This window comes from Pan paniscus, chromosome 2 (assembly GCF_029289425.2).
Source record: "Pan paniscus chromosome 2, NHGRI_mPanPan1-v2.0_pri, whole genome shotgun sequence".
Taxonomy (NCBI): domain Eukaryota; kingdom Metazoa; phylum Chordata; class Mammalia; order Primates; family Hominidae; genus Pan; species Pan paniscus.
Genome location: NC_085926.1, coordinates 183523752 through 183548442, shown reverse-complemented (window position 1 = coordinate 183548442; position 24691 = coordinate 183523752). Strand labels below are relative to the sequence as shown.

At 40.7% G+C, this 24691-nt stretch overlaps 1 protein-coding gene across 8 annotated transcripts in view; it reads left to right on the top strand.

The window, feature by feature from the left end:
- Positions 1 to 24691, top strand: part of IGF2BP2 (insulin like growth factor 2 mRNA binding protein 2) — a 181033-nt gene that overhangs the window by 140895 nt on the left and 15447 nt on the right. For 5 of the 8 annotated variants that reach the window (XM_034957850.3, XM_034957851.3, XM_063602633.1 and 2 more), the window contains 3 exons: positions 7643 to 7765; positions 8124 to 8259; positions 10857 to 10985. In XM_034957850.3, coding sequence (XP_034813741.1) covers positions 7643 to 7765; positions 8124 to 8259; positions 10857 to 10985 — 388 coding nt within the window. The remainder of the gene's footprint in view (positions 1 to 7642; positions 7766 to 8123; positions 8260 to 10856; positions 10986 to 24691) is intronic. The other 3 variants (XM_034957852.3, XM_034957853.3, XM_063602636.1) reach the window with 1 other exon arrangement.

Below are 24691 nucleotides of genomic sequence, written 5' to 3'. Positions count from 1 at the left end.
TGAGGCATGAGAACCGCTTGAACCCAGGAGGCTGAGGTTGCAGGGAGCCGAGAGTGCACCACTGCACTCCAGCCTGGGTGACAGAGCAAGACTCCATCTCAGAAAAAAAAAAAAATATTAATCATTTTTAAGTGTACTTTTCAGTAGTCTTAAGTATATTCACATTGCTGTGAAACAGATCTCCAGAACCTTTTCATCTTGTAAATCTGGAACTCTGTACCTATTAAACAACTCTCTTTTCCCTCTCCCGTCAGCCTCTGGTAATCGCCACTTCTTTCTATGAATTTGACTACTCTAGATACCTCATATAGGTAGAATCATATACTATTATTCTTTTGTGACTGGCTTATTTTACTTTGCATAGTGTCCTCAAGGTTCATGTTATAGCATGTAATAGGCTTTCCTTCCTTTTTATGGCCAAATAACATTCCAGTGCATGTATATAGCACATTTTGTTTATCTGTTCATCTGGTGATGGACATTTTGAGGTCTTCTGCTTCTTGGCTATTGTGAATAATGCTGTTATGAACATGGGTTTTCAAATAGCTCTTCAAGACCCTCTTTTCAATTCTTGTGGATATGTGCCAAGAAGTGAGATTGCTGGGTCATATGGTAGTTCTACTCTTAATTTTTGGGGGAGCCTTCGTACTTTTTCCCATAGCAGTTGCTCCATTTTCCAACCCCACCAACAGTGCACAGGGGTTTCAGTTTCTCCACATTCTCTCCAACACATGTTATTTTCTGTTATTTCGATAACAGCTATCTTAATAGGTATGAGGTGACAGCTCATTGTGGTCTTGATTTGTATTTCTCTGATGATTAGCGATTGGTGATATTGAGCATCTTTTTATATATTTATTGGCCATTTGTATATCATCTTTAGAGAAATGTCTATTCAAATCCTTTGTTCATTCTCTAATTGAGATATTTGATTCTTTCGTTATAGGAGTTGCAGGAGTCCTTTATATATTCTTGATCATTAACTATATATTAGTCCAGTTGGTGCTACTGTAACAGAATACTAAAGACCGGATAATTTATAAGGAACAAAAGTTTATTTGGCTCACAATTCTGGGAAGTCCAAGAGCGTGATGTCAGCATCTGGTGAGGGTTATCCTATGGTGGAAGGCCTGAGACAGAAGCAAGTGCAAGAGACAGAGAGAAGAAATAGGTCCAAACTCACCCTCAACCCACTAATTCACTCTGTGATAACTGCATTAATCCGTTCATGAAGGTACTCATCACCTCCTAAAAGTCCTGTCTTTCAACACTGTTACAGTGGCAGTTAAATTTCAACATGAGTTTTGAGGGGAATTTGAAACCATAGCAAACCCCTTATCAAATAAATAATTGGTGAATATTTCTCCCATCCCGTGGGTTGACCTTTCACTCTGTTGATTATATCCTTTGATGCACAAAAGTTTTTAAGTTGATGTACTCCCACTGGTCTAATTTTGCTTTTGTTGCCTGTGCTTTTGGTATCATGGTGAAACCAAGAAGTCTTTGCCATGTCCAATATCATAAAGCTTTCTCCTGTGTTTTAGGAGTTTGATAGTTTTAGGTCTGTTTAGGTCCTTAACCTATTTTGAGTTAATTTTTTGTATATGGTGTAAAATAATGGTTCGACTTCATTCTTCTACGTGTGTGTCCAGTTTCCCCAGCACCATCTGCTGAATAGACTGCTCTTTCCCCATCTAGTGGTCTCAGCACCTTATCAAAAATCATCGGAGACTATACGCAGGATTTATTTCTGGGCTCTATTCTATTTCATTGGTCTATTTATCTGTTTTTATGCCAGTACTACACTGTTTTGATTATGTAGCTTTGTAATATATTTTGAAAGCAGGAAGTCTGAGCCCTTCAACTTCCTTATTTTTTGAAATCGTTTTGGCTATTCAAGGTCCCTTGAGATTCCATATGAATTTTTCTATTTCTGCAAACAATGCTCACTGTGATTTTGATAGAGCTCATATTGAATCACTTTCGGTAGTATAAACGTCTTCACAATATTAAATATTCCAATCCCTGAACACAGGAATGGATTAAAACACAGGAATGGAACACAGGATTGAACACAGGAATGGAAATAAATTTCCATTTATTTGTGCCTTTAAATTTCTTTCAGGAACCTTTTGTGGTTTTCAGTGTACAAGTCTTTTACCTCCTTGGTTAGGTTTATTCTTAAGTATTCTATACTTTTTGATGCTATTGTAAGTGGCAGTGTTTTCTTAACTTCCTTTTCAGATTGTTTATTGTTGCGTATAGAAATGTAAATGATTTTTGCATGTTGATTGATTTTTGTATCCTGCAATTTTGCCGAATTTTTTCTAACCTTTTTTGTAGAATCTTTAAGGCTTTCTACATGTAAAATCATGTCATCTGTGAATAGAGATCATTTTATGTCTTTCTTTCCAATTCGAATGCCTTTTATTTCTTTTTTGTACCTAATTGCTCTGGCTAGGACTTCCAGTACTATGTTGAATAGAAATGGGCAGGAGTGGGCATCCTTGCCTTGTTCCTGGTCTTAGAGGAAAAGCCTTGCATTCAGTCTTTCATCGTTGAGTGTGATGTTAGCTGTGGGCTTTTCATAACTGGTCTTATGTTGAAGTAATTTCCTTTTATTCCTAATTTTGTTGGGTGTTTTTTATCATGAAAGGGTGTTAAGTTTGTCAAATGCTTTTTCTAATGACATGATCATGTAGTTCCCCCCCCCCTTCTTTCTGTTAATGTGATTTATTGTATTGATTGATTTTTTAAAAAATGTTTATAGTAATGGGGTCTCACTATGTTTCCCAGCTTGGTCTTGAACCCCTGGCCTCAAGCAATTCTCTTTCCTCGGCCTCCCAAAGTGATGGGATTACAGGCATAAGCCACTGCGCCCAGCTCCCCATTAATTGTATGCTGAACAAACCTTCCATTCCAGGAACAAATCCCACTTGGTCGTGGCTTATAATCCTTTTCATATGCTGAATTTGATTTGCTAGTATTTTGTTGAGGATTTTTGCATCAATATTCATCGGAGATAATGGTCTGAAGTTTTCTTTTTTTGTGGTGTCTTTGTCTGGCTTTGGAATCAGGGTAAAGCTGGCCTCATGGAATGAGCTTGGAAATGTTCCCTCCTCTTCATTTTTTTGGAAGAGTTTCAGGAGGATTGGCGATAATTCTTCTTTAAATGTTTGGTAGCATTCTCCGATGAAGCCATCTGGTCCTGGGCTTTTCTGTGTTGGGAGGTTTTTGATTACTGATTCAATCTCTCTCATTATTGGTCTGATCAGACTTTCCATTTCTTCATGATTCAATCTTGGTAGGTTGTGTGTTTCCTCTAGAAATTGGTCTATTTCTTCTAGGTTATTAAATTTGTAGGCATACAATTCTTCATAATGTTCCCTTATAATCCTTTTTATCTCTGTTGTATTGGTAGTAATGTTCCCTCTTCCATTTCTGATTGTAGTTATTGAATGTTCTTTTTTTTTTCTTAATCTAGCTAAGGATTTGTCAGTTTGGTTGATCTTTTCAAAGAACCAACTCTTAGTTTTGTTGGTTGTATTTGTTTATCTCTGCTCTGATTTTTATTATTGCCATTTTTATGCTGGTTTTGGGTTTAGTTCTTTTCAAGTTGAAATAAAAGGATGGGGCCGGGTGCGGTGGCTCATGCCTGTAAATCCCAACACTTTGGGAGGCCGAGGTGGGTGGATCACAAGGTCAGGAGTTGAAGACCAGCCTGGCCAACATGGTGAAACCTCATCTCTACTAAAAATACAAAATTAGCCGGGTGTGGTGGCACACACCTGTAATCCCAGCTATTCGGGAGGCTGAGGCAGGAGAATCACTTTAGCCTGGGAGGTGAAGGTTACAGTGAGCTGAGATCATGCCATTGCACTCCAGCCTGGGCAAAAAGAGTGAAACTCCATCTCAAAAAAAGAAAGAAAATGAAAAAATGTTAAAATAAAACATAAAATAAAAGAATGATAGCAACACAAAGCCATATGAAAATATGTAGTTATCTGGTAAGGGTAAATATTAACAAATATAGTAACCTGTACTGTAGTAATTTTGGTACATAGAATTTAAATGACAAAAACTTTTTTTAACTATAAATCTATGTTAATGGGTATAAAAACATATAAAGATGTTAATTTGTGATATTTGGGGATGGGGTAAAAAAGTAGAGTTTTTTATGCAATTGAAGTGAAGTTGTTATCAGTTCAAAATAGGATGCTATGACTTTAAGATGTTTTATGTAATTGCAATAGTATCCACCAAGAAAAAATCTATGAGAACACACAAAAGAAAATCAAAGCACATCACTATAATAAAAATCAACAAAACATAAAGGAAGACAGGAAGAAAGGAGAGAAGGGACAAAAAAGCTACTAGACATACAGAAAACAATGAAAATGACAAAAGTAAGTCCTTCCCTATCAGTAATTACTTTTAAGTGCAAATGAATTAAACTCCCCATTCTTGACTAAATGGATTAAAAACAGGATCTAACTGTATGTGGCCTACAGGAGACTCCTTTTAGATATAAGGACACATATAGGCTGAAAGTAAAAAGATGGAAAAAGATACTCCATGCAAATGGTAACCACAAGAGAGGAGGAGTAGCTATACTATTATCAGATGAATAGACTAAAAACAAAACTGTTACGAGAGACAAAGAGGGACATTATACAATGTTAAAGGAACAATTCACCAAGGAGATACAACAATTATAAATATGTACACACCAAACCTCAGAGTTCTAAATATATGAAGTCAACTTTGAAAGAGCTGAAGGGAGAAATAATTAGCAACATGATAACAGTAGGAAACTTAAGTGCCCTACTTTCAATAATGGATAAAACTACTAGACAGAAGAACAATAAGGAAATAGAATTGGAACAACACTATAGACCAACAGACATACAAGAACATTCCACCCAACAATGGCAGAATATACGTTCTTCTCAAATGCATGTGGAACTCTCCAGGAGAGAGAACATACAAAACAAATCTTAAGAAATTCAAGAAGATTGAAATCATACTACAAAGTATCTTTTCTGATCACAATGGAATGAAACCAGAAATCAACAGCACAAGGAAAATTAAGAGAATTCAGCATTTTTTGTAGAGCTTGTCAAGTGGTAATAAAGTCCCTCAGTTTTTATTTATCTGGGAATCTTAGTTTCTCCTTTGTTTTTGAAGGACAGTTTTACCACACATGGTGTCCTTGGTTGGCAGTTTCTTTCAGCACTTCAAATATATCATCCCACTCCCTTCTGGCCTGCAAAGTTTCTGCTAAGAAATCTGCAGATAGTGTTACGGAAGCTCCTTTGTATGTCACAATTGCTTTTCTCTTGCCACTTTGAAGATACTCTATCTTTGACTTTAGACAGTTTGATTATAATGTGTGTCAGTGTGGTTTTCTGTGGATTTGTCCCAGTTGGAGTTCTTTAAATTTTTTGATTTGTATGTACATTTCGTTCCTCATATTTGGGAAGCTTTCAGCCATTACTTCTTCAAATAAAGCTCTATGCCCCTTTGTTCCCTCTTCTCTTTCTGGGATTCCCATTATGCTTATATTGATCTACTTGGCATGTCTCATAGGTCCCTAGGCTCTCTTCACTGTATTTATTTATTTTAATCCTCTAACTTGAAGATTTCAAATGATCTACATTCAAATTTGCTGGTCCTTTCCTCTGTCTGGTCAAATCTGCTGTTGAACTCCTTTAACAAATTTTTCTGTTCAATTGTATTTTTCAGCTCCAGAATTTATGTTAGGTTCTTTCTTATAGTTTCTGTCTCTTTGTTGATATTCTCATTTTGTTCATGCATAATTTTTCCGACTTTATTTGGTTGTCTATCTGTGTTCTTGTTTAGTTCATTGAGCATCTTTACAATTATTTTTAATTACTGGTCAGGGAGCATGTAGATCTGTGTTCTTTAGAGTCAGTATTTGGAGTTTTATTTTGGTCCCTTGATTGGGTCATGCTTCTCTGTTTCTTTGTATGCCTAGTAAGTTTTTTTGTTGGGATTTGGGCATTTGAAAAAGCAACCACCTCTCACAGTCTCTGTGTACTGGCTTTGGGCAGTGGAAGACCTGAAATCAGCCTAGCTAGAGGTTCTAGGACCTCTCAAACCTTTTCTAATCTCTTGATCCCTCTGGTGTCTGACTGTAGAACTGCAGTTCTTAAATGCTGCTTGCCTCTGTTTTCAGCAGCTTCTGAACTCTGATGCTGATCCTTCAGTGCTCTGAGTCAGTGACACAAAAACCAGTTTTTCTGGCACCTTCCAGACAAGCCAAAATGTTGTATGCATAATCCAGTCTTTGTTTCTGTCCTAAAGGAGGAGCCCAGCCTTTAGGGTTTCCTCCCCTTTGCTCTTCAGTATGCCATGTAGCGGGTGGGGCCTTGAAAACACTGAATGTTCTTACCTTTTTTACTGGATATATATACATATTTCTCTCTCTCTCTCTATATATATATCTCCATATATATATATATATATATATCTCCATATATATATCTCTCCATATATATCTATCTCCATATATATATATATCTCCATATATATATATCTCCATATATATATATCTCCATATATATGTATCTCCATATGTATATATATCTCCATATATATATGTCTCTCTCCAGTAAATATATATCTCCATATATATATCTCCAGTAAATATATATACATCTCCATATATATATATCCAGTAAATATATATATATATCTCCAGTAAGTGTATATCTCCATATATATATATCTCCAGTAAATATATATATATTTCCAGTAAATATATATCTCCATATATATCTCTCTCCAGTAAATATATATATATACATCTCCATATATATATATCTCCAGTAAATATATATATATATAGTTGTTGTTTTTAGACAGGGTCTTGCTCTGTAGCCCAGGCTGGAGTGCAGAAGTGTGTGATCATGGTTCACTGTAGCTTTGGCCTCCCTGGCTCAAGCAATCCCACCTCAGCCTCCCAAGTAGCTAGGACGACAGGTATGCACCACTATGCCTGGCTAATTTTGTGTTTTTAGTAAGGACAGTGTTTCAGTATGTTGCCGAGGCTGGTCTTGAACTCTCGGGCTTAGGCGATTGCCCACCTTGGCCTCCCAAAGTGCTGAAATTACAGGCGTGAACCACGGCGCCCGGCCTGGAATTCCTCTTTAGTTTACAGCGGACTTCATATTATAGCTTCTCAGCTGATCTTTAGAGTTCTCACAGAGGTATTCTGGTCTATCTCTTGTTAATTTGAGGTGTCTGTGAGGGGGAAAGAGACCTGTGGCTTCCTAGTCTGCCATCTTGCTAACGTCACTCTCCCTTGTACCTTTTTTTAAGAGCAAGGAGAACATTCTTCACCCAATAGAGTTCTTGTAATACCCTCATTGGCCAGATCAGCCTCATGGATCCACTTCCAACCAGCTACTACGAGGGAGTAGAATTACCATGGTTTGGCTTATGTTAATCAAAATTCATGAACTGGGGTCGGTGAGGGACCTGACCTCTCCCAAATCCCATCATCACTTGGTACCTGAACAAAATGACTTCCATTTGTAAGAAAAAAGCAAGGTAATGGTTTTTGGGAGACAAGCGTTATACGTATCTGAAGTGTTAACTTGCTGCTTGTCTCTTTTAGAGCCGAAGAGATTCCTCTGAAAATCTTGGCACACAATGGCTTGGTTGGAAGACTGATTGGAAAAGAAGGCAGAAATTTGAAGAAAATTGAACATGAAACAGGGACCAAGATAACAATCTCATCGTAAGCCACTTACTCAGATTACTCATGCCCAATAATGGAACACCTGAGCATTTCGATGCGTCTAGTTCATTCATCTACTTTTCCCTAAAATGGGAATATAATCATAAGTGATGCAATTATCTCCATCATCTTTTAAAAAATACATAAATACTTACCAGGTAGACATTTTTCACTATGGATGTGATCTGAATCACTAGTAAGATTTGAAATAAGATGGCAGGGATTCTCCACCACAGTGTGTTGGGAGGGAATTGAGTCTTCTCTCTCTCCGCCAAAACTTGTTTGTGATTTTTTTATTTTTTGGGCATTTTATTTTTCCTGTTGAAAACAAAATTTCTCTTTTCTTCTCATGGGTCAGTTTGCAGGATTTGAGCATATACAACCCGGAAAGAACCATCACTGTGAAGGGCACAGTTGAGGCCTGTGCCAGTGCTGAGATAGAGATTATGAAGAAGCTGCGTGAGGCCTTTGAAAATGATATGCTGGCTGTTAACGTAAGTCCCTAATGCTTTCTTCTCCGCTGGTTTTCACAAGGCTAAAAATACTTGCCATTCAGCTAATGAGGAAGTGCCTTAGGATAGGTATGCAGAGTTTTTCCTGACTTCCTAGGATAAAGGCATTAAAATAATCAGGAAACCAACTAGTAAATTATGATAAGTGCGCTGGACAACATCACGTGAAGACATTAAAATTATAACTTTGAAGACTGAAATAAGGAAAAGCTTATGATATAATGTTTATTAAGAAAAGCAAGAATAACTGGGTGTGGTGGCATGCATCTATAGTCCCAGCTACTCAAGAGGCTGAGGCAGGAGGAGCACTTGAGCCCAGGGGGTTGAGACTACAGTGAGCTGGCATTACACCACTGCACTCCAGCCTGGGCAACAGAGTGAGACCCCATCTCTAAATAAGAAAAGCAAGATATAAAAGTATATAAGTAAATTTACAATTATGTAAAACAGCATGGATCAGAATGACTGGAAGGCTACATACAAAAATGAAAATAGCTGGCACATTAGAAAAGTGGGATTTTTTCCATGTATATAGCCTTCTGAACCTTACGTAATATTGTCCTGTTACTTTTTAAATTTTAAAAATGCATGCTTTAAAGTTAACTTCTGATTTTCCTCCCTTGCTTGCTGATCTGCACTTTTAGATTGCCTGATAAATGTTGTCAACCAGTTGAGCCTTTACTGTATATCTGTAGCAGACTCATTAGGTTTGTCCTTCCTGTGATTGCTACCTAATTTTTACTCTTAATGGGGAGACACTGATCCGGCATTCAAAAAACAAACAAACGAACAAACAAAAACCTTTCAAATAATTGGCCATCAGCAAAAGTCCAGCTCAGCTCAGAGGAGTAAATTTTTTTCACTTTTTAATTAGATTTTTCGGATGTATACAAAAGTGAATGGATGCTCCAATAAGCCCTCATATACCCATAATCCACCTTTTGCAGTTATCAACTCACCACCTGTTTTGTTTCCTCTAAACCCTCATCCACATCCACTTTCCATACCTGTTGGATGACCTTGAAGCAAATCTCAGACCTGATAATATTTCTTAGAGAAATAAATGTCGACAAAGCACTCTTTAGATTAAACCCAGGTCCCTCACTGCAGCACTTTCTGTTGTACCCTCTATACTCCAGGCAGTAATCTGTCCCCACCTCACCCCGACCCCCACCTTAGCAGCCCACGTCACATGACAATTATGAGGTGTGATGAGAAGAGCTAGAGCAGGAGACTGCAGTGGGGTCTTCTCCCCATGTTTGGATATATTTGTGGAAGTATCATCTGACAATCTCATTTTCTTCCTGTGGGTTCTTGACATCTTATGGTAAACATCTCTTTCTGTGAACACCTGGAAAAGCTACAGAAGGGCCTGAGTGATTCATACATCTTCACCTGAGCTTACCACTTAGGTTCATTCATGTCTGTGCCAAAGTCACGCACTGGTAGGTGAATAACAAAATTACTACATCTTATAGACAAAATGAGGTAAAGATGAAGGATACGAGCACTGCTATTCCAAAAGTTCTAAAAAAAAAGAAAAAGGCAAGTTACAGTGTGAATGTAGACAAAGATTAGAAAATGTTAGGAAATTGTTTCATGTTCAGGGAGACAAAGATGGAAGCAGGTTGGACACAGCCTGGAATGGGTGACCACGTTCCTCTGCCTCTGAAGAGCTGGTGGCTAAACCCACCCCCAGTCTGTGTGACCATCCCCACGTAGAAATGTAAGATAAGCAAGCAAGCAAGCAAGATGATCACAAAGCCGACAACTAAATAGTAAAGAGACAAAGTCGTAAACCATCCCAAACCTGGCTAATGGAGTTTACGTATGTGGGAATTTACATCATGTGAAGAATCTGATCTCTCCATGGATAGAGTTGGAAAACACTGTTAATCCAATTTGTTTTAAACAGTCATTCAACAAATATTTATTGAGTACTTACTATATACCAGGCACTGAGAACACGACACTAAGTAAGACATTCTCTGTTTGCAAGGAAATTCTGGTCTGAAAGGGGAAGAGGTAACTAAACAGGCTATTCACATACCATGTAATGAGTGCTGTCTTATGGAAACAGGAATGCTGGAGAGCACAGACAGGGCATTCGAGCTGATCTTTGGGATGAAAGAAAGCTTCCTGCATGAGGGGTCATCTGTGCTCAGGTGAAACCCACAGGTCAGTAGGACTTAGCCAGGTGAGGAGGGAGAAAAGCACTTCCTTGTCTAGGAAATAAATAGCATGTGAAGGGGCTCAGAGGTATTTAGGAAACAGGACTGGCCAGGTTGGAGATGAAGGGTTAACAGGAGTGAGGCTGGCAAGGTGGCTGCCATCCCCAGGAAGGGCCTCATTTTCCATGATAAGATATGTAGACATGCCCAAGTGTGGCAGAGAAGCCTTGAAGGAACACCATGGTCAGGTTAAGATGTGGCACCCACCTCTGATACAGGGTAGGAAGAGCCTGGGCAGTGCTGATTAGGAGACGCTGGTGCCATTAAGACAAGAGAGGGAGGTTGACCCAGGCGTGCGGGCCTCTCTGGTCTCCTCCCTTCATCTTTTTTCTCCATTTCTATTCCCAGCAACAAGCCAATCTGATCCCAGGGTTGAACCTCAGCGCACTTGGCATCTTTTCAACAGGACTGTCCGTGCTATCTCCACCAGCAGGGCCCCGCGGAGCTCCCCCCGCTGCCCCCTACCACCCCTTCACTGTAAGTAGCTCAGCTTGTGGAGGTTTGCTTATGCGCTGGGCACCTCCAGGCAGCAGCATGCCTCTGCTGTGTGGAATCAGAACGGAAGCTTTCATTTAAAGGCCATGCTCGAGTAGAGATGAATCCAATGTAGGTTGAACTCAACATTTCTTAGGACTTCTTCCTAATGGGCAAGTTAATATTAAACCAATCCTCTAAACACGTGTTCTTAAATATAGTGTGTCATAACTAGCAAAGAAAGAAACTCATAGCAAATTCATCAACTAGAAGCTAATTTATTATAGAAAAGAACTTGTTAGCTCAAATAAGAACATTTCATGAGTGATGGTAATTTATTAAAATATATAGGGTACCTGGATGATTCTTGAAGAGAGATATATATCTACATACATACATGTGCAGTTTCTACCTATGTTTACAAGTCAAATGTATTGTCTTATTAATAGGCAATTTTTAAAAGAAAATATTACATACATTGTTTATATCTAAACACTTAGCACAATGCCTGGTATTTAGTAAGTTCTCAATAAGTATTTGTTCACAACAGAAGAAGAAATGTGAATTTTGTGAGTGTTTTACTTATTGCTTTCATTCACAAGCATTATTCAAGATCAATACATTACCACATTGGGGGCTCAGGATACTTGACAGCTTTTTTTCATTCCTAATTTTTCTCTACGCAGACTGCTTATTTTTAAAAGCAAACTTTCTTTCCCCCAATGTTTATGCTGTTTAAATGGGAAGAATCGGGTGGGTGAACATTGCCTCAGCCATTCTGTTCTTTTGAGAAGTGCTTTCTGGGGTAGGCTTCACATTGTGTGAATTCCCGGTAGCTTTTTGGGTTATCTGTAGAGAGACAGGATGAATCCCCTGTGCCATCCTGCCAACAAAATGCAGACACAAACTGGCACCCACATGCTGAGTCACATATATGCACACATTCTGCATTCTTGCTTATATATGGCTCTTCTGAGTCTTGTCTTTTTCTTTTTCTTTTTTTTTTTTTTTTTTTTTTTTTTTTTTTTTTTTTTTTGAGATGGAGTCTTGCTCTGTCGCCAGGCTGGAGTGCAGTGGCGCGATCTTGTCTCACTGCAACCTCCACCTCCTGGGTTCGAGCTATTCTCGTGCCTCAGCATCCCAAGTAGCTGGGATTACAGGCATGCATCACCACACCCAGCTAATTTTAGTAGAGAAGGGGTTTCACCATGTTGGCCAGGATGATCTCCATCTCCTGACCTCGTGATCTGCCTGCCTCAGCCTCCCAAAGTGCTGGGATTATAGGCAGGAGCCACCACGCCCAGCCCCCTGAGTCATTTCTAAATCTCTTCATACCACCTCTTTAGTTATATCATTTCCCCTTAAACTGAAGGAGGGGACTGACACTGAACCTTGTGTGTTGAGTAGCCTGAAGATGCAGTACGAGGGATTGTGGCAGCTGTCAGTCACATGGCTGTGCCAAGCAGTAAGAATAGCTTGAGAGTTTCACATCTCTGTATTTTTGCTGTCAGATCTGAGAATGGCCCAATGAGGTACAACCAAGTGGCATTGAGGCACATCATCATTTCTTGGGAGAGAGGCTGTACATACAGCCCCACAGAAGATAACCTCAAACGTTAGGCTACCCTCTTAGTATAGGTAATATAAGTGGGGAGAGAAAAAGGGCATAATAAATTAGACCAATTCTAAAATTGGTAATCTAGGCCGGGCATGATGGCTCATGCCTGTAATCCCAGCACTTTGGGCAGCTGAAGCAGGTGGATCTCCTGAGGTCAGGAGTTCAAGACCGACCTAGCCAGCATGGTGAAACCCCATCTCTACTAAAACTACAAGAATTAGCCAGGTGTGGTGGTGCACGCCTGTAATCCCAGCTACTTGGGAGGCTGAGGCAAGGAGAATCACTTGAACCCTGGAGGCGGAGGTTACGGTGAGCTGAGATCGTGGCACTGCACTCCAGCCTGGGCAACAGAGTGAGACTTTGTCTCAAAATAAATAAATAAATAAATAAATTGGTAATCTCAAATATAGGAGTCAGCATGCTACAACCTGAGGGCCAAATCTAGCTCACCATTTATTTTCATCAATAAAGTTTTTTAGGGGACACAGCCATGGCTGTTTATATACATATTATCTATTCCTGCTTTCCCCCTGTAGTGGCAGAGCTGAGTAGATACATACAGATCACATGAGCCACAAAGCCTAAAATATTTATGATTTGCTCCTTTGCAGAAAAAGTTTGCTGACCCCTGAACTAAATTTAACAAGGAGAGAATTTTTCTTTTAATAGCAGAATATTTTCTAAACTTGAAAATAGGTTTTGCTAGTTGGAAAGCTTCCTTTATATCTCAGATTTTTACTAAAATAGTAGAATAACCATTTTGCTAAAATATGTGTTTCCTGTTATTTGTAAAATAGGTTTTAAATAAAAAATTGTTAAACTAAAAACAAAACAAAAACAACCAGGTAATTCTGATCTTGATTCCATGGGTCAATATTAGAGTAGCTTCTAATCCAGTACACTGACTGACTGAGACATGATGGCTTCTGCAGACATCTCCTTCATGCAGCTGCAGAAGTGCAGGTCCAATGGCATGGAGGCAGCCCTCACTGCCCACCTGTGCAGGACCTAGGCTATTCCTGGAGTGATACCTGGAGAGTCCACACCGCAGACCTGTGGGCTTCCCTGGTGGGCCCAGGACTCCTGAGAACAGCAGCATAGGGTGGTGGAGACACTTTAAATACTTAAAGTATTGTTTTCCTGTCACATAGGCATTCAAATTTCAAGGAACTAAGATATTTCTTGGTTGCTTTTGTATATCACAAAGTTCTGATGCTTTTGCTTTTAGCATCCAAAGGTCAGGGAGTCTGTGTCCCTCCTTATAACTGGCTCATCCACACCTAGGTTGGTTTCCGAACTCTGGAATTTTTAATGCATATGTGTGTGTAGGAAAACTTTACCCCCCCCCTTTTTTTTTTTTTAACTGTTTTTCTGGTTATAATAGTAATATGTGCATAGTGTTTAAGAAGCAGGGAGTATGTACTTTTGAATTTCCCAAAAAACACATTTCTCTGATCCTAAAAAAGAAGCAGCAAATAATACAGAAATGCAGAACGTGCAAGTTTTTTCTTAACCTAGATATAACCAGTGTTTCTGTGTAGGTATGTGCATGTGTGTGTGTATATATTTATATATGATTTACATTTTTCCCCCAAATTTTCACTCTTGGAATGGAAATCCTTGTGTGTTTACATCTTGATTCATTTATCCAATTATTTCATCAGAATAATTTCCTGGAAGTAGAATCAAAGAATCTGTACATTTTCTATGCTGATACATAGTATATAATTTTGATACAAAAAAAGGTATATTACTTTTCATTCCCATCAAGAGTGTGTGTAACGGAGCAGGATTTTTTCTTCCATACCACCACTACCAATTCCTCGCAGTCTGATGTTTTAAAATATGTGCTTTTTTTTTTTTTTTTTTTTTTTTTGACGGAGTCTCGCTCTGTCGCCCAGGCTGGAGTGCAGTGGCGCGATCTCGGCTCACTGCAAGCTCCGCCTCCCGGGTTCACGCCATTCTCCTGCCTCAGCCTCCCGAGTAGCTGGGACTACAGGTGCCCGCTACCACGCCCGGCTAATTTTTTGTATTTTTAGTAGAGACGGGGTTTCACCGTGTTAGCCAGGATGGTCTCGATCTCCTGACCTCGTGATCCACCCGCCTCGGCCTCCCAAAGTGCTGGGATTACAGGCGTGAGCCACTGCGCCCGGCCAATATGTGCTTTTTTAAATTATATGACTAAACAATTTCGTATTAGCCATTTTTGTTCTCTCTGATAAGTTGCTTTCTGTATTTTTGGCCCCTCAGTCTATAGCTTAGGTTCTAGAGCAGACTGCGTGCATTTGAATTTCTACACTGTCACTTGCTATTTTTAACTTTGAGCAAGTGACTTAAGCTCTTCAGGTCTGGGAGTAATAATAGTACCTACATTAGGGGATTGTTATAACGGTAATTAAGTTAAAACCTACATACAGTAACTGCTATGTAAATCATAGCTGCTGTTATCATCATCTTTTTATTTCATCTTTTTCTTAATGATTTGTCATAGCTAATTACATATTAAGGCTGCTAACCACTTGTCATGTTGTAAATATTTTCAACATTCTCTTTGCTTTATTTGTGGTGTCTTATGTCATAAATAATTATATGTATATAATTATATATATGTTCATTTATAGTGAACAATAGTTCATAGTTCAACTTAAAATGCCAACTTTGTCATACACAGAATTCCCACGTAACTATATATGTAGTACACTATATATATATATCTCTCTCTCGAACAAATGAACTTTTGTTTAAAGTTAAATGTAAACATTTCCCTTCAGCCTTTCTTCTTTTATCCAAATTTCACCCAATACCCCCGCCCTAGAAGTGTAGTAGTTATGTTTACACATTAAAAAAAGTTTTCTCGGCATATATATACAATATATGTATACAATATGTATACATATGTATACAATATAATATACAATCATATTATTCAAAAATGCAAATGAAATTATGCTGTACAGAGTGAATTACAAATTTTGTTTTTACTTATTATGGGCATCTTTCTATAACTAGACCTAGTTTGATTTAATGGCTGCATAATATTCCATTAAATGAGTTTATCATAATTTTTGTAACCAGCACACTAGTTTTACGCATTTGGGTTGATTCCAAGTTTTTTGTATTATAGACAATGTCAAAATGAGTATCTTTACAGGCATATCTTGAAGATATTGTGGATTATATTCCAGACCTCCATAGTAAAGTGAATAACATGATAAAACAAGTTACACTTTTTTTCTGTTTCCCAGTGCATATAAAAGCTGTGTTTACACTATACTGTAGTCTAAGTGTGCAATAGCATTATGTCTGAGAAAACAATATCCATGTCTTAATTTAAAAATATTTTATTGCTAAAAAATGCAGACACAGAAACACAAAGTGAGCACGCGCATTTGGACAAATGATACCAATAGACTTGTGTGACAGGGTTGCCACAAGCCTTCCAGTTTGTAAGAAACACGATTATCTGCAAAGTTCAATAAAGCCAAACGCAATAAAATGAGGTGTGCCTCTACATAAATCTTTGCACAAGTGTGTGAGTATATCTGTAAGTAAATTCTCTAAGACTGGAATTATTATGTCAAAGGGTATATGCATTTTAAATATTCACAGATTTCTCTCCACCAGAATTCATGCAGAAAACTTAAAAATTAAGGTAGTTAAATAATTGATATTTTCCTTTGGAGTTTCTGACCTTTGACGTCATGCTAAGGAAAAAAGCCTTCTTCCATCCAAGACTGTAAAATAAAATATCCTCCCCTATTTTCTTTTTCTTTAAGAGACCGTGCTATGTTGCCCAGGCTGGAGTGCAGTAGCTGTTCACAGGCACAATTATAGCACACTACAGCCTCAAATTCCTGGGCTCAAGCAATCCTCCCACCTCAGCCTCCTCAATAACTGGGACTACAAGCACTTGCTACCGCACCTGGCCCGTGTTTTCTTACACTAATTTTTAGTTGTTGGTTTTGGGGGATTGTGTATGTCTGCAATTCATGGAGAATTTATCTTGACTTATACTGAGATACAGATCTAACTTTATTTTTTTTGAAATGGATATTCAATTTTCCCAAAATCATTTATTGAGTAATCCACCATTTTATCGTTGAACTTAAAATGCTAACTTTGAATCTCATCGAATGCCAACATAGAATCTCATTCACTAAATCAAATTTCTGGACTCTATTCCATTCCATTTGTCTCTGTCTACACAGCAGATTCTATGTGTTTTATACTATTTGACAATTTTAACAGCAAGGTTATTTTTTCCTCAAAGAATGAACTGGAAAGGTGGCCAACTTTTACTGTGCTTGGGAAAATCAAAGAAAAGATTGGAATTTTCTCTTCCTTGAAGAATTGGTAAAAATTCAATCAAAAAACATGTGGGCCTACCAACTTTTGTTTGGAGAAAGACTGATTATTACCTTTTCAATTTCTTATAAGTTTTTAACTTCATTTTGTTGATTTATATTTTCCTATGAAAATACACATTTTTTTCCACTTAATTTTTCTTTTTATGTGTATTGATATAAAGTGATACAAAACAGACTATTATTGCCTTTTAAATATCCAAACTTGTGGTTATTTCTCTCAATTTCTTTTTTTAAAAAATATTTATTTATTTATTTATTGAGATGGAGTCTTGCTCTGTCGCCCAGGCTGGAGTGCAGTGGCACAATCTCAGCTCACTGTAACCTCTGCCTCCGGGTTCAAGTAATTCTCCTGCCTCAGCCTCCCAGCTGGGATTACAGACGCCCACCACCACGTTCGGCTAATTTTTGTATTTTTAGTAGAGACGGGGTTTCACCATGTTACCCAGGCTGGCCTCGAACTCCTGACCTCAGGTGATCCACCTGCCTCGGCCTCTCAAAGTGCTGGGATTACAGGCGTGAGCCACCATGCCCAGCCTAAGCTTGCGTTCTTAATAAATACACAACCGCATAATCCAGTTGTTTAGAATTAACTAAACTTTTACTGGTTTCATTGCTCACTACAAACAGCTTCTTGTGTTCCACACCCTATCAATTTTTGAGTTATTTATTTGAATTTTTTTTTGTTGTTTGTCTGGAGTATTTTCTCAAACAAGTTTTAACAGAAATAGCACGAGTATAATTTCTAAGCCTTTCTGTATCTGAAAGTGTCCTTTTTCCTTCACACGTGAATGAATTCTGGGTGTCTAGAAATTCTAGGGTCATAGTTCCTCTATCTATCTATCTATCTATCTATCTATCTATCTACCTACCTACCTACCTACCTACCTACCTACCTACCTACCTACCTATCTATCTGTCTATCTAGAGACAGAGTCTCGCTCTGTCACCCAGGCTAAAGTGCACTGGTGCAATTTTGGCTCACTGCAACCTCCGCCTCCAGGTTCAAGCGATTCTCATGCATCAGCCTCCCAAGTAGCTGGGACTACAGGCATGTGCCACCACACCTGGCTAATTTTTCTATTTTTGGTAGAGACGGGATTTTGCCATGTTGGCCAGGCTGATCTCGAACTCCTGACCTCAAGTAATCTGCCCGCCTTGGCCTCCCAAAGTGCTGGGATTACAGGTGTGAGCCGCCGTGCCCAGCCCATAGCTCCTTTAGAACTCTAAAAATGTTACTTCTAGAATTGTTTCTTTTGTAGATATCCTCCTCCTCCTCCTCCTCCTTCCTTTTCTTCTTCTTCTCCTTCTCCTTCTTCTTCTTCTTTTTCTCCTTCTTCTTCTTCTCCTCCTCCTTCTCCTCCTCCTCCTCCTTCTCCTCCTTTTCCTTCTCCTCCTCCTCCTTCTCCTCCTCCTCCTTCTCCTCCTCCTCCTTCTCCTCCTCCTCCTCCTTCTGCTCCTTCTCCTTCTCCTCCTTCTTCTCCTCCTTCTCCTTCTTCTCCTTCTCCTCCTCCTCCTCCTCCTCCTCCTTCTCCTCCTTCTCCTCCTTCTCCTTCTTCTCCTTCATCTCCTCTTTTTTTTTTTTTTTTTTTTTTAAGAAACAGGGTCCTGCTCTGTCACCTAGTAGGCTGGAGTGCAGTGGTGTGATCCCAGCTCACTGCCATCTCGAACTCCTGGGCTCAAGTGATGCTCCCGCCTCAGCTTCTTGAGTAGCAGGGACTACAGGTGCACACCAACACGCCTGTCTGTTTTTTCCCCCCCGGTGTCTATAAGTTTTTTTGCCTTTTATAATAATTTGCCTTTACCCTTGGAATTCAGGAATCTGAATCTGAGTGCTTTGATCTAAAGATCTGTGTTTTTCTTTGGCTCAGGAGAATGTTTTCCTTCCATAATTAATTTTAGCATTGCTTCTCTCCCATCCACTTTATTTTCTCCTTCTGGAGTTCCCACTCCAGAAGAGGAAAGTTATAGCAAACCTCACTCTACTCTTTGTGTCTGTCCACTTCCCACTCTTTGTCTTGGTTTTGTGTGGTTTAACAGTCTCGTGCATTGATGGGCTTTTCAGCAGTGTCTTCCCTACTATTTGTACATCCTCTACTGAGTTTTTACTTAACCATGTTTTTCATATCCAGGGTCACTCTGGTTCTCTGATTGTTCATTTCTCATAGCAGTCTATATACAAATTATTGAAGCACTGTCCTCCTGAATCTCACTAGGAGATCAAATCACAATTTTGTAAAAAGCTCTCCCTTCTCCCTCCATTAATTCACTCGGGTCATTTGCTTGTCTTGTGCAGCTGGGCTTCTCTCCTTCATGCTGGTGATTCTTTATATATGTCTAATGGATTTTAATTGTCCATTTATATATTTAAATGCACTCAACAGACAGCATAATTACAATCCTTAGGGGAGCTTTTTCTTAGCATGCTCCCCAGACCCCACCTGAACCAGTGAGTTCAGAATGTCCCAGGTGAGCGCAGCAGTGAGTGCAGTGGTTTAGATCTTGGGCTGCAGAGGCAGACACAGAGATCTGTGTTAGCATCTCAGCTCTACCTCTTGCTGGCTCACGAGTTCCTAGCTCCCTCCAGCTTCTAAGGTTGTCCCATGAGAACACACAGAGCAGGACAGGCAGCTCCATGTAAAGAGACACTTTGACAAGCTGGCATAGAGCAGTGCATCTTCTGCATCTTAGAAAGCTATGTCCACAACACTGAACCCTCTGGCCAAGTCGTCGCCCCTTCCTAAGGCCCATGTCCCTGGTGCCCAGAGGGAGCACCTGCCAGCTTTGCAGTCTGGTATCACTCTATCATCACACTAAAACTATTTAAATATTTGAACATAATTCATATATGTGCCTTAAAATACCAGCAAACCAAATTCAGCAGTACATTAGAAAGACCATTCATCATGACCAAGTGGGATTTATCCCTGGGATGCAAGGATGGTTTGACATTTGCAAATCAATCATTGTAATACATCATATCAACAGCAAAATTAGTAGAAGAAAATAAGTAATAAAGATCACGGTGGAAATAAATGAAATTGGAATGAAAAATACAATACAAAAGATCAATTAAACATAATTCCTATGCCTGGTCCTTGTGCTTTGCACTCACCTTTCCCACCCTTCACTCATCCCACCCCCTGACTTCTTCATGCTTCAGAATATCACCTAAATTGTGTATCAGATGGTCACACATCGCAGCTTGAACCCTGCAGTTCTCCCAGGAAAAGGAGGCCCTGCTGTTTATAACTCCATTTTTTAATTTTCACAAGTGTGTTTGATATATGCTCCTCTACCTACCCCCCAGAAGAGTCAAACTCAGAGAAAAGGCAGACACCAGTGTTCCTGAAGTTGAGAGTTTGAAACAAGCCTGTGGATAACAATTACCCATCTCCCTCTGCCTCTCAGTTAGTGGGTGGGAGGTGAGGGAGTGAGGACACACCTGGCAGGAGTGCCTTCACCACACCTCCTTTCCCCCTCCCCACTGCCAAAATGATTTTGAAACACTCAAAAATAAAGTAGCTTCTCCGTCATAAAATAGGTGGGACTCTTCAACTGGGACAGTGAGTCTAATGGCCACATTGGGGTCAGGGTTCCCTACCAACCTCCCTATCCCTCAGGGCCTTGAACCAGATGTCAGATGACTACAACCTGCTTTCCCATTAAAATAGTTATTTGAGTCATTGCCAAGTTACTTTTTCTGACCATTATAAATAAGCAAGATTTGAAAGCCCCCTTCCATTTGAGGCTGTAGACATCACCTAACAGAAAGTATGGGAATGGGGCTGGGTGTGGTGGCTCACTCCTGTAATCCCAGCACTTTGGGAGGCCGAGGCAGATGGATCATTTGAAGTCAGGAGTTCAAGACTAGCCTGACCAACATGGTGAAACCCTGTCTCTACTAAAAGTGCAAAAAAATTAGCCAGCTGCAGTGGCTCATGCCTGTAATCGCAGCACTTTGGGAGGCCGAGGCAGATGGATCATTTGAAGTCAGGAGTTCATGACTAGCCTGACCAACATGGTGAAACCCTGTCTCTACTAAAAATGCAAAAAAATTAGCCAGCTGCAGTGGCTCAAGCCTGTAATTCCAGCACTTTGGGAGGCCGTGGTGGGAGGATCACCAGAGGTCAGGAGTTTGAGACCAGCCTGACCAACATGGTGAAACCCCATCTCTACTAAAAATATAAAAATTAGCTAGGCGTGGTGGTGGGTACCTGTAATCCCAGCTTCTCAGGAGGCTGAGGCAGAAGAATCACTTGAACCCAGAGGCAGAGTTTGCGGGCCAAGATCATGCCACTGCACTCCAGCCTGGGCAACAGAGCTAGTCCATCTTAAAAAAAAAAAAAAAAAAAAAAGTATGGGAAGGGGAAATAGTATGCTCTGATAAGACACTTTTTTTTTTTTTTTTGTCTTTTTTTCTTTTTGAGATGGAGTCTCACTCTGTCACCCAGGCTGGAGTGCAGTGGCATGATCTCGGCTCACTGCAACCTCCGCCTCCCGGGTTCAAGCAGTTCCCCTGCCTCAGCCTCCCAAGTAGCTGGAACTACAGATGTGCACCACCATGCCTGGCTAATTTTTGTATTTTGGGTAGAAGTGGGGTTTCACCATGTTGGCCAGGCTGGTCTTGAACTCCTGACCTCAAGCGATCTGCCTACCTCGGCCTCCCAAAGTGCTGGGATTACAGGCTTGAGCCACCACGTCTGGCCAGACCTTTCATTATACATAAGCACTCATTTATCACTAATTAATTTAGCTCATCCAGTGCCCAGTGATCTTTCATTCCTGTGACCTCACTGAATGCCACATAGCACCCATCAAGGGCGTCTGTCGTGCTGAGTGTCAAGTCTGCAGCCCACTGGTGCTGCCTCCCCCGCCACATCCTGCTAACCCTCATTCACATTCACCACACTGCCCTCCTTTCTGTTTTCCAGTAGGCCAACCCCTTTTCTAGCTCTGGACCTCCTAGAACCCTGCTTAGAATGCTCCCTCCCAGTGCCTTTTCTGGGGCTCCATCTCCTCCCTGGGTCTTGACTGCAGCAGTCTTTTCCGGACCACTCACCTCCACACCTGCTCCTTGCCTGTTCCTGTTCATTTCTTTCACAGTACTTCAAGTTCTCTTTTGTGCCTGCCTCCCCGGTAGAACACAAGCTCCATGCTGACAGTGACCATTACTGTCTTAATAACTGTGTCCCCAGCACCCGGGACCCGGGTCAATGCCTCCCACAGAGTAGGTGCTCAGATGCCTTTTTTTTTTTTTTTTTCGAGACAGTCTTGTTCTGTCACCCAGGCTGGAGTGCAGTGGCATGATCTCGGCTCACTGAAACCTCTTGTCTCCCGGGTTCAAGCGATTCTCCCACCTCAGCCTCCTGAATAGCTGGAATTGCAGGTGTCCACCACCACGCCCGGCTAATTTTTGTATTTTTGCTAGCGATGGGGTTTCGCCATGTTGGACAGGCTGGTCTTGAACTGCTGACGTCAAATAATCCGCCTGCCTCAGCCTCCCAAAGTGCTAGGATTACAGGCATGAGCCACCGTGCCCAGCCTCAGATGCCTTTTGAATGAATGAATGAACAAACTCTCACAACAGTACTATAAGAACTAGATATTATTTGAGTCTGTTTGTGGATAAGGCTCAGAAAGGTTAAATAATTTTTTCCAACTTGTAGAGGTGGTGATTCAGAGACTCAGATCTTCTGACTCCAGAAACTAACTTCTATATACAGAGGCTAATGGCAGAGCCTCCGCTAGAAACAAGCTCCTGATTGCAGAGTTCAAGATTCTTTCCCTGTGACAATTTTCCAGCTGTTACTCATGAATAAAAGAGAATTTGTCCTTTTTATCCTTTGACAGCTAATTTTAAAAATCTCTTTCTTACCCTGAGTTCCTAGGAAGTCTAAATTTGATAGTATTTATGTGAGAAGTATTTGAACCCAGAATAGGAGCCACACTGTGGCTTGTCTATTCCCGGCCTCACATGAGTTTTGTAAGGAAATGGCAAATCATAGTTCAAAGGAATTATTTCTGCCATGAGACCTGAAGGAACGATTCTTCAGGCGGGAGGAGGGCTGAAGTGCTCTTTTCCCAGACTAGAGTTTTGTGCAGAAGAGTTGCATGAATTCTCCCCCAGCTCTTCATGGCCCAGGACACGGACCTGCAGAGAAAGCTCTGGAGCTGATGTTCTTTCCAGGGGGTCCTTAGAAGCAGAGCCAAGAGAGAGAAACTGCTTCACCCACCTTCCTGCAAAACTTGAGCTTGCCAAGAGACTGCTGATCTCATAGCACCCTCTTGTGGGCATGAGGGGCTGCTGCAGCCCCTTTCCAAGTCAAAGCAAGGCTCGCACTACAGCCGTGTTAAGTGGAGCTCTGTCGCCGGCAGGCGTGGCTGGTAACCTACAGCACCCCTGGAGCAGCTCCTCAAGTTGTTCACATCTCTGCCTTCTCGCTCCAAGCTCAAAAAGGGCAACAGTTTCATTTTGTCCCTAATGGGTCATAAGGCAAAATCCTAACCTTCAGGAGATTCGGGGGATGGAGGGCATTGCCCGTCACTGTGAGATTTGCTCAGGGATCCTCAAGTGAAAGCTGGGTCACCAGACTCCAAACCTCGGCCACGTCTGACCACTGTTGGAATCGTCTTCCTGGAGGACTATCTTGCAGGGTGGGCCTGCGGGAATTGGTTCCATGGTGCCCAGAGCTGTTCACTTCCTTTCCTGGAACAGTGATGTCAGTGTTGACCCAGCCTTGTGTAAAGCACAGCTAGCGATTCTGCTGACTCAGGTCAGCGTTCTGCCTGTAAGAATATATCAGACCGGGCGCGGTGGTTCACGCCTGTAACCTCAGCACTTTAAAGGGAGGCCGAGGCGGGTGGATCACTTGAGGTCAGGAGTTCAAGACCAGCCTTACCAACATGGTGAAACCCTGTCTCTACTAACAATACAAAATTAGCTGAGCTTGGTGGCACATGCCTGTAATCCCAGCTATTTGGGAGGCTGAGGCAGGAGAATCACTTGAACCTGGGAGGTGGAGGATGCAGTGATCTGAGATCGCACCACTGCACTCCAGCCTAGTCAACGAGTGAAACACTATCTCAAAAAAAAAAAAAAAAAAAAGTATCAAATCAGACATAGTTCCTTCTCATAGGACTGTTGTGAGGATTAAAAGAGTTTATGAATAGACACAAAATATCTATGTTAGTATCTAGTACACAGTACCTATTCAGTAAAAAGCTACTTGGCAGGGTGCAGTGGCTCACACTTATAATCCTATCACTTTGGGAGGCTAAGGCGGGTAGATCACCTGAGGTCAGGAGTACGAGACCAGCCTGGCCAACATGGTGAAACCCCATCTCTACTAAAAATACAAAAAATTAACCAGGCGTGGTGGGGGGTGCCTGTAATCCCAGCTACTTGGGAGACTAAGGCAGGAGAATCGCTTGAACCTGAGGAGGCGGAGGTTGCAGTGAGCCGAGATCGCGCCACTTCACTCCAGCCTGGGCGAAAGAGTGAAATGCCATCTCAAAAATAAAGAAATAAAAGCAGCTACTTTCTAAATTTCTATTTTCTTAATAGCTCTACTTTTTTTCTGTCCATATCTGCCCTCCTGTTCCCTGCTCCTCTCTCTCCACATTCATTTTCTTTCTCTCCTCTCTCAGTCTCTCTCTCTCTTTTTTTTTCCTTATGGAGACAGGGCCTTGCTCTGTTGCCCAGGCATAGCACCAGTGCAGTGGTG